We start from the raw sequence: 10,714 nt of genomic DNA, 5'->3' as shown, positions 1-10,714 counted from the left end.
AATCTTTTGCTGTAAGCCTAAAAGGAAAAAAAGTCCTCCATACAGTTTGTTCCAATTAAGCAAATTAAAGCTACAGATTTTTAAACAAATGAAAAAAAATTACATGGACAGTGTTTAAACATTTAAAGCATGACAAGAACAAGTATATTATTCAGTGAATGGGCAGGCAGTTAATATATTAACTCCTGACATTCTACCCGATGCAACACATTTGCAGGGTAAATGCATTAACAGTTCAATGTTTCTTTAATTTTTGCACAGAAGCATCAATTTTTTTTTGTCAGATCATATTTTGTAACACAGTATCAATCTTGCCATATCCATGTTCTAGAAGGGCTGTAGGGATTCTGCTGTAATTATGTCAAAAAATGAAATATTTCAAAATCTGATTGACAGCTTGATTACAATAATGCATGTGATTAAATTCAGGGTGTGCTGGTGTAACGAAGGAGGGAATGTCAGTGGTAATTAGCTGTATTTTTGTTAAATTTTGTTGAGCATTTCTTGCTCTTCGGTTGGAGTATATTGAAACCAATGAGACACCTAGTGGTAGCATTTTTTTAGAGCTTCTCAGTGCCATTTGGGACTTGAAGAAAACCAGTTCTTATGCAAATCATATATTTTGTTACATGTCATGCAAATTTTATGTAAATTAGCATGGTCATGAACACCAAGACTATGCCATACAGCAGCATGATGGGAAGGATTTCGTGCTATGCTGCAGTACAGAAGAGCAGCAGTAAGTATTTCTTCTCCAGACAGCTAGCTCTGGATAATAAAGCTTGCCGTAAGACAGAAAAGTGTGGCTTATAATGAAATGCAGTGGTTTATTTTTAATTTTCATTGTATGATGCTTCCTTCCAAGGAAACAGGCAATGACTTCTGCCCCTTCTACTTCCTCAAAGAAAGTTTGCATGAGACAATTAATCCACTAAATACCTATTTGTATGAATATGGGTTAGCTTTTGATATGAAAAAGGATACAATGTGCACTGATTTTCATTAACTGTGGGGTTTTTTTTCTCTAAAAAATAAGCTCCCTGGACAAAACCAGCTATGCTCAATCTTACAAAAGATCTTGGGTATTTTAGGGTGTTGTTGGAAATAAAAGAAAAATGTTACCTAAATGATAAACTTTCATTTAAACTCTCTGTGATTCTGCTCTTCCTCCAACCATTAGTGAAACTTCTGGATAAAAGCAGAGATAGGAAACTGTTATTTCTTAGATTCAAAGAATTCAAGGTGCTTTGCCACACAGTATAATAGATTCAAAGCTGTGTTCCCTCACTGGTCTGCCCATCTTTCCAGAAGTTCTACTGTCCTCTCAAATACCCTCTTTACAACTGGAACATCCAGACCAGGCCAATACTCTTCTCTCAATCCAGATTTTATTCCCTTTTAAAATCTTGTAACTGCTGACTTGTCAGAAACCTGGTTACCTATATTGATTCTGTTTTGGGGAGTGAGAGGACAAGGTAAAGTAACTAACAGAAAGTTCTGGAATTTATTTGGTATTTACTGACTGTAATATCTTTCAACAAATGTTATGTTTTCCTCTGTATCTGGGTAACATTCAGTAAACTTTGCTTCCTAGTAAAATGGAGGTGGCAAAAATACATAAACAAAATCCAATGTATTATAATAATGTGAAATAAAAATACATAAAGCTGGAATCATTAATTTCCTGTGAAAGGAAATCTCAAAGCAATTCTTAGCGAAAGTAACAAGCACATGGTAGGTCTTTATTTTTCACACCACACAAATGCATTTTCAAAAAAGCACGGGGAAAGATGCTATTTTTGCTACTTTCAAGTGACAGAATTAAGGTGGCATTGTTTAAAAATCCACTGTGAAAACCTGTAACAGCCTAGTGACCTTGAAGTCATAGTGTAGTCTTTAGCCAGTGAGAAATATAGCACTGTAGATAGGGAGCAACAATACAAGCTTTTCTAGGCCAGTTTACATCAAAAGAGGGTTTATAAATACATAAACTCATTCTTCATTGCATTTTGCTAGACCCTAATCACCGTAAGAAATCACTATTTGATCACTAATTCTACTGCTAAGAGTGAGTTCACCTCATTCAAGGTATCCGTATCCTCTGAGCCACAAATGACAGTAAATAGTAAGTTTATAGAATTCCGCTTTCTTATTTAAACAGTGTGCAGTGAGATAGCCACTACTATTTGGCAGAGAAGTGTTTGGAGGTATGCTAATGACCACAAGAAAATTTCAAACCTCCATAATGTGCTTTAATCACCAGCTGGAGATCAAAAGCTACCATGTGATTTTATACAGCATGGGCAGCTTCCAGAACTGCCGTATGTAGAAAGAGATCAATGGTAAAATTGGTAGATACAGCAAAGCTTTGCAATAAAAGCATTTTATGTATCTTGTTCAAAGTATTTAAGTGCCTTTTAGATCACTGATTGAACCATAGACATTATAAAGTGGAACCTTTTAATACCAAAATAAATTTGCAGAGTAAAATTACATTATAGGAAAAAGCATTGCACTGCAACAGAACAGATAATAATTCTTTCACACGTAATGGGATATATGAAATGTTTGATGATAAACAGAACTTCTCTGTATCATAGTCAGATTCCCTGTACTGTTGTTGGTATGCACGTGAATGTATCTACAGCAAAAGATATACAAGGCTCTCAGATAAAATGCGTGGATACCTATAAACTTAGCTTCTAACTAAGATGGGTGAAGACACTTCATGTTCAAAACAATCCAGTCATTTATTTTTAAACAGAAAAAACTGCCCAGGCATATGAGTTTGGACCTTCACCAAAGAAAACATACAAACCCTTTAGAAATTCATGAAAGTCCTTTAACTTGAATTAATTTAATGCACTTCAAAGAAACTAACTCTAGTCTTAGAAGCTTCAAGTTATTTAAAATGATTCCCTTTAGCAGCTTTAAATCACGTGTCTGTCAGCATCACAGAACTTCCAGAAAAAAAAGTGAAACTTTCAATAGATCTGACACTAGCTTTTCTTACAGAGCATTTTCACTAGTTCTTCTAATATTCCATCCCCTTTCCATTAAATTTTTCAGTACTCTGTGGAGTTTGGACCTCTTCTTCCTCATATTCAATTCCTTCATTTAACTACTTAAGTGCTTAACTTGAGGAATGAATACAGAAGATATTCTTAGCTGCAAGTTTTAGAAAGACATGTTTTGGCATCTTAATTTTGAATTTAATGTGTTTTGAATAGTGCAATTAATAATGCTTTTTAAAATTCATAATATAGAATTGTGAGTCAAGAAATCCAGGTCTTATTTTGACATTTAGTACAAATTTCCTTTGTCATTTCATGCTAAACAAGTTTCACTCAGCATCTCTGTGTCTGATACTTCATCTGCAATAAGGGGAAAATATTTAATTGCTGAATAATGCTGATTCTTTATTAAGTTCTTTAAGAACTTGATCTTATCATGAAACAATATTGTACCTTCCTTTGGGGAGGAAAACTTATCTCATGTGTAGTATTTTTAGAGAGATGTGTAATAACCGTACCAAGCAAAAAAACCTGTCTCATCAAACAGACAGAATATTCAAAATAATAGTTGATTCTCTCTGGTTTCTTATTCACTGCATGTTAATGGAACTAATAAACAAAAATTTAAATTCCTACCTACAACATGCAAAAAATTAGTCTATCTTGTAAAGACACCTGGAAAGATCTTAAACACAAGGCAAAACCAATTTTGTTCCTAGCTACCTCTCAACAGCACTCAGCTGGGATTTTATACTAGTCTTGTAAAATACACACAAGTTTTGAGGTTATTGGGCAGATCATCTTAAATACTGTCAGACTGTATATTAACGGATGAACAAAGACAACTCCAGAGTGCCATATTGCTATTCTTAGAGAACAGTGATTATCCTTTTAAAGTTTAATAAAAGTACATTAGAGGGAAATCCCACAACCTTTACTTAATTTATACACATCTTTCCACTGAAGAAAATAGTGTGAAATGTGAATGAGAGGGGAAAAAAAAAGTTTGCAGCAACCGCATTTTCTCCCTAGTGTCAGTATACTTACAATGCAGGATAATCCATAGATATAATGCTAAGCATAATTCTTAGTACACCACAGCAAGTACACTGCGGGCAGATGCTAATGCAAGGCTACCGAATCAAGAACTCCTTCTTGGAACATGATCGTACCACTGTTCTTTCTGAAACTGTGAATTGCAACCACCAGGTTTGTAACAAAGCTTTTTTTTTTTTTTTTGTTTAGCACTTCAAGAAGACAGGAATTTGAAGCAAATGTTATGAAGATTTTTAGGAAAAGTAAACTCTAATCTCTCATCTGTGGTCGTCAAACCCCAGTTAGGACAGCCAAGTGTAACACGTATGTACACTTTTATCAAGCATCTGTGGTGGCCCAGTCTACCCATTAATTTTGTAATTGTTGATTTTTTTTAATTTTTGCTTTTTAAAGCATTGCGTGGAGTATGTCAAAGAAAAAACATTGTGAAATGTGTAAGGACTTTTCTTATTTCGTAAAGTAGAAAAATTAACTAGACTGCAGGAATGGAATACATGCTGGAGTTCTGAGCTATTTAAGTGCAAAAGTAGAAATGTGAAGAACATTATGTAAAAATATCACTGTGTCATTTAATAACTTTGAAATCCAAACTTATATATTTCTAGACTGAAGCTTGCTTACTTGCATCTGTAAGTGGAAAAGTATGTGTGTATCTTTTGGTCAAATACTCCCTTCTGATATCTTGCAGACCTTTAGTCTACATATTAGAGACTGAAAAAACTAAGCTAAAGCAGAAATGAGCCTAACAAGTATAACACACTATCTCACTACCTGCTGACATGTGGCATTTTCTTATTTGATATTTTTACTGGAACCCTCACATTCATGCACTCCTATGTTTCAGTCTACCCAGCCATGTGAGAAAGCACTGAACCCACTCAAGTGATTTTGGTTACATTTCTGACCTTGCCTAATAATTCCCAAAGACCTTGAATTTTCTTACTGTAGATTGAAATTGTGAGGCTAAATCATTTGGAACATTTCACCTTTTTATTTTTATCTTTTTTTTTCTTTTTTATTTCTTTTTTTCTTTTTGAGGGACGTAAGAGGATTCAAACGTTCTCTGTGCTATTTTGAGTCTTTTGAGGAACATTCTTTATATTCTCCTAGTAATGAGGATGCAGCTTGTATGGGTCGGAGCAATCCCAGGCACAGGTACAGGAAGGGCAGAGAAGAGATTCAGAGCAGCCCTGAGGAGAAGGACGTGGGGGTGTTGATTGATGAGAAATTTAACGTGAGCCAGCAGTATGCACTCGTAGCCCAGAAAGCCAACTGCATCCTGGGCTGAATCAAAAGGAGCATGACCAGCAGGTTAAAGGAGGTGATCCTGCCCCTCTACTCTGCTCTTGTGAGACCTCACCTGGAGTACTGTGTGCAGTTCTGGTGTCCTCAACATAAAAAAGGACATGGAACTGTTGGAACAAGTCCAGAGGAGGCCATGAGGATGATCAGGGGACTGGAGCACCTCCCATATGAAGACAGGCTGAGAAAGTTGGGGCTGTTCAGCCTGGAGAAGAGAAGGCTGCATGGAGACCTCATAGCAGCCTTTCAGTATCTGAAGGGGGCCTACAGGGATGCTGGGGAGGGACTATTCATTAGGGACTGTAGTGATAGGACAAGGGGTAACTGGTTGAAACTTAAACAGCAGAGGTTTAGACTGGATATAGGGAAGAAATTGTTTACTGTAAGGGTGGTGAGGCACTGGAATGGGTTTCCCAGGGAGGTTGTAAAAGCTCTATCCCTGGCAGTGTTCAAGGCCAGGTTGGGCAGAGCCTTGGGTGACATGGTCTAGTGTGAGGTGTCCTTGCCCATGGCAGGGAGGTTGAAACTAGATAAACCTTTCCAACCCTAACTATTCTATGATTCTATGTCTTCTGAAACTGATGATTACACGTAGCTCTCCTGAAAAAATGGCTATTCTCCATTTGCTCTGGAGATTCACCAGTCTTATGAAAACTTTCAAGATTAATCTGGGTAATCTGATGAGACACTGGTTAGTAGAATTTATACTGTAGTTTGAGCACTATACCTTCAGACATTCTTTTCAAGCCATATTCTAAATAGCATCCTTTTTGACCTATTGGCAAATTAGAAGTATCTAACTACATATATACTATAGTACAGTATCTATTGCATATTTACTGCTATTTGAAAGTAGCACTTGAACTCTTCTTAAGAGCTGTATCTGTAGGACATATATGGATTTGATTTCCCATTTCATGTAAGATCAGAGATCTTTTAAGAAAAGATATGAAGTCCTTTCTTTGCAGAATTAAACATATTTATAAAATCTAAAGTAATTCCTAATGTGTATTTTAAAGTTGTGGTCAGCATATTCCAGTAATGTTCTTATTACACATTATAGTAAGGGATGGTAATAAATAACCCATCCTACACTTTTGGTCATCCCCTGGTACTCGGCACTGGTGAGTCCACACCTCAAACATTGTGCTCAGAGCCCTCAAAGGCATGGGGTCTTTTTCATAAAACTTCACAATTATTATTTTTGAAAAGCACTCAAAACAATTTATGTATTATAGAACCTATTGAAAAATGTCAGGACTAAATACATATTTTGTCAAAGTGTAGATAAGCTTCTCTATAGAGTAGGGAAAAGCTCCAGTGCACAACTGTTCAAGATTGTAGTAGATAAAATCAGGATTCTGACAGGTAGGTAGGAAAGTAGGTAAAGTCATGAGGTATGTACTAGTACGCAATGATTTAGTGTGCAAAAGCAGGCTCCGGTGCCTAGGTGGCTGGAGTGCTTTGATTTTGGCCTGGGCCGTCAGTTAAACAAGATGGAGAACCCTGCATCCCTCTGGAATTTGGCAGCCTGTGTCTTGCCCTATCTCCCAAACAGGGGCTATCGCCACATAGCATCAGCCTGACTAAGGCTTTGCCAAACTTATTTCGGCTTAAAACACCGAGATTTCTTACAGCTCCCCTCGGGTCTTGGGCCACCGCGAGCACGAGACTACCGGTAGCGTGGGCACCCACGGACTACACTTCCCAGCAGGCACCGCGCGTAAGGCGGGACGAGGGCGGGAGGTTGTGGCGCGGAGGTCCAATGGGAGCGGGCGATGGTGGGAGGTGAGCGCCGGGGCAGGTGGGTGGCCACAGGGCTTCTCGCAGTGCGGGAATTTCGGACGGGGTGGAAGGAGCGGCGGTCGGGTCTGGCGCGAAGGAGGTACTTGAAGCCGGCGTCTGCCGTTAGGGTGTAGGTTTTGGTTTTTAGGAGGCACATTTTGGGGCGCTGTTTTGCTTCCCCTTCGGCGTGCCGTGCGTCCCCGGCCCTTCAGGCGGGTTCGGCAGGTTTTTCCCGCTGTCCTCGCTGAGGAAGCCGTTGGTACCGCCGCGGCCCACTTGGCCTTGTTCCTCCCTCTCGTCTACTACCGGGATACGGAAGATACCTTCCCTGCGGTTCCTCCCTCTCAGTCCATGGCACGGCAGGCAGCTCCCTGGGCGGCAGGGAGACAGAGAATGGGGGCAGGTGGGTCAGAGCTCCCTCAGTTTCATCATGGGAACGCTACACCCACTCCCCTTCCTTCTCGGGCGGATGGCTCTAAAACTGCCTTTGCTAAGAGCGGCCTAAGTTACTTGTTTTCTTCTTTTTTTTTTTTTTTTTTTTTTTTTTAAGAGCTATGGGGAGGTTGGGGAGGTGGGATAAAGGCTAAACTCAGAGCCACCTGGAGGTTTGTCGCCTTCAGCAACATCCCGGTGTTGGTTAACAAGCATATCACCTCATCTGGGAGGTATTCCAGAGTTTTGCCTTAAACTTTTTTTCCCCCCCCCCTTAAGTAATACCCTACGAATCACAAACAAAAACTTGAAATTTTAGGATCAGAACAGGCCTGTTGTGTGCAAGATTTGGGCTAAAATGGTTTCTGTTTGTCAGTGGTTGTGGGTTTTCTTCACTTCCTATTTCTCGCCATTTGCCTTTCTTGTTTAAGATTTAAGCAGCTGCAGGCAGGATGAGTCCTCGTGTTTTCTTTGGTTTTCAAATTGTGCTAAAGGCTTTTATTAATTCATATGGAATCCATTGGTATTAACAAAAATGTAAAAGTTGTTGTGAAGCTTCCTGTAGTTATTATTGTGTAAAAAGACTTGTGCCTTCCTCAGCAGGAATAAGCTGTCCACTTAATTTGTGGGGATAATCCCAAATGAGATAGGATTCCTAATGAATTTCAGAGGTGTTGATTTTTATAGTGTGCCAAATTATCAAAAAAGCCAGACATGTCTCACTTGCATGGGTACTTGCTGTTGTCTTGGTGGTGAGGTGGTTTGAGATGATAGCTGATTTGGTACTTTATGAAGCTTACTGTGTTCTTTATCGCATAATTATCTGAGTGATGCTCAGGATTTTCAGGAGAACCTGAAATACTGCTCAGAAGAAGAAAATGCTTTCTTGAGAAAGCATTTTAAAGTCAGTAACACCATAATTTCTCTGTTCCCTATCTCTGAACAAGCTACATTCTGAATTTGTGAAAAGTCATCTCAGTGTATTTATAATAGCTTTCACTTTGTCCAGTATGGCACTATTGTGATGAAATGTTTCTCATTAATTGTGGTCCACCAATGTACATTTATTCATTTTGTCTAGAATCAGGTCACCAGCATGCCTTCTCTGTGTTGAATACAGAAACAAGCCCTAGTGAGATAAACAACCATAAAAATGACAGTTTCCAGAGAATAAAACTTGAGGATGGGGACTAAACCAGCCTGACTTGCCACACAGCAGAAATACTTCCTTATTAATTTCAGAGTTTATTGAGAATGAATGCCAAGAAAAATTGAGAAGTGGCTATTCATATTTATTCTAAGAGTTCAAGTATCTCTAGAGTAGCAACCATTGCATTGATAAAGATAACACCAGTAATAGCACTATTGATGCAGATTTGTCTGCATATCTCAAGTACACTGTACTCACTTTTTTCCAAGATGTTTTATTAGGGAGAAGCAGAAGAAATAGCTTTTGTGGTATTTAAGAGGCTTTTGGAGAGTTTAGACAAATAGACTTGGAATATTCATACTTGTTAGTAGGAAAATCTTTGTTTTGAGCATATTGTAGCCACATAAAATGCTGCTGTTTACAAGCACACACCTTGAAAATGGTTCTTGTCAGATACCTTAGCTAAGTAGGGCCAAGTCTGTTTGATACTTGAATGATAGTACAATACTTGACATCTATGGCACTCTCTTTCCAAGGACTTCAGCATGCTTGCAGGCACTAATGAATTAAGCTTCACAATACCTGCAGGATAGAAAATATTTCCCTTTACTCATAGGGAGAGATAATTGAGATGCAGGAAAGTTAAAGGTGATTTATTTTTGTGTGTATGTGTTTTTTGCATTCTAAGGGTGATTTTAGGGAGAAGTAGATGACTTTATTGCAGTTCATTGTACAGTAGGCAGCTCTACATTATGTTTGGTGGTTCATAAGTTTCCTGACAAACCATGGATGTTTGCAGTATTTTAAGTTGAAAAGCACATAGAATGATAGAATTTGCACTAAAATGTAATTTTCTTTTTTCTTCTTTTTTTTTCCCTAGTTTTAGAATTTTCATGTAGGAATTTTTGCAGTCTCAAGTAATTTAAGTTTCAATCAGTAGAAGAACCTGGAATAGATTTATCCAAATAAATGTGAAAGCATGTGCAGCTATTGCTTAAATATTTCCATGGATGACAGCTTTTTTTGCGAGAGAGTGAGTGCTTAGTATTGTGCTTGCTGCCCATTGAAAGCGATCAGTGTTTGGCACCTATGGCCTACTGATAGTTTGACCAACTTGTAAGTAGGCATGGTGCCATCTTAACAGATGGATATGAATATAGACAGCCAAGAAACCATGTATGTGTATCTCGTGTATTTGTTAAGGGCAGGGTTCCCAGCTGGGGACGTTCAAACTTATGTCCATTTAAAATTTTTGCTTTTATGGATAAAGTGAAGTTGTCATTTTTTTTTTTCCTAAATGCCTTCAGGCATAGAGCACATTAAACAAAAAAGGAAGGGGAGAAAAAAAGAAAGGGAACCCTAGCTTCTCCTTACTCTTGAGGAGCTGTGTTAAGTAAACTTAATTCCCGTTTAAGTGAGGCTGCTATCAAGAGATGCACTGTGAATGTCAAAGATGTGAAGCATATCAATAGTTTTATTTCACTGGCTTGCTGGCTTTATTGAAAAAGAGGCTACAAATTTTGCTTTTACTGGGCAGCAGTCTGTCCAGCGTTCAAGGACTTGAGTGCATCTGACCAAGTCTCCCTGGAATTATTTGTAATAACTCAGAGGTCAAGGGATGCAGTCCTTCAAGCCCTCTTCGTGTCTCTTATATTGTTCATAGCTTGAAGACAGTATACTTACTTTGTGTACGTATGTATAGATGACAGTGAGTGTGATCTTGTCTTATGTTTGAGTCATTAGGCAACACTGCTGAGTTTTGTGCTTTCTTCTGAGTCAGTCTTGGGGATCCAGGCTTCTGGTCTATTTTCCCATTACAACTTCAACTGTTTTCAGTCTGTCCTTTGTTTTAATCCTTTTCCTGATCAGGGCATCCTGAGAAGCTGCTTAAAGGTCTGCTGTGATCATTTTGGCCTCCACTTGTAAGTGATACCAACACAGGTAGCTATCCTACCACTTGTTCTTTCTGGTGCTT

General features: G+C 38.5%; 1 protein-coding gene across 1 annotated transcript in view; it reads left to right on the top strand.

The window, feature by feature from the left end:
- The first annotated feature begins 7,275 nt into the window (after positions 1-7,275).
- Positions 7,276-10,714, top strand: part of VRK1 (VRK serine/threonine kinase 1) — a 34,786-nt gene continuing 31,347 nt past the window's right edge. Inside the window, exon 1 of the mRNA XM_031049488.2 lies at positions 7,276-7,560. Within this exon, the coding sequence (XP_030905348.1) occupies positions 7,509-7,560 (52 nt within the window). The 5' untranslated portion in view covers positions 7,276-7,508. The remainder of the gene's footprint in view (positions 7,561-10,714) is intronic.

The sequence above is a fragment of the Melopsittacus undulatus genome, chromosome 4 (assembly GCF_012275295.1).
Source record: "Melopsittacus undulatus isolate bMelUnd1 chromosome 4, bMelUnd1.mat.Z, whole genome shotgun sequence".
NCBI classification, from domain to species: Eukaryota; Metazoa; Chordata; class Aves; order Psittaciformes; family Psittaculidae; genus Melopsittacus; species Melopsittacus undulatus.
Note: the sequence above shows the minus strand (reverse complement) of the source record. Positions and strands in the feature narration are given on the sequence as shown.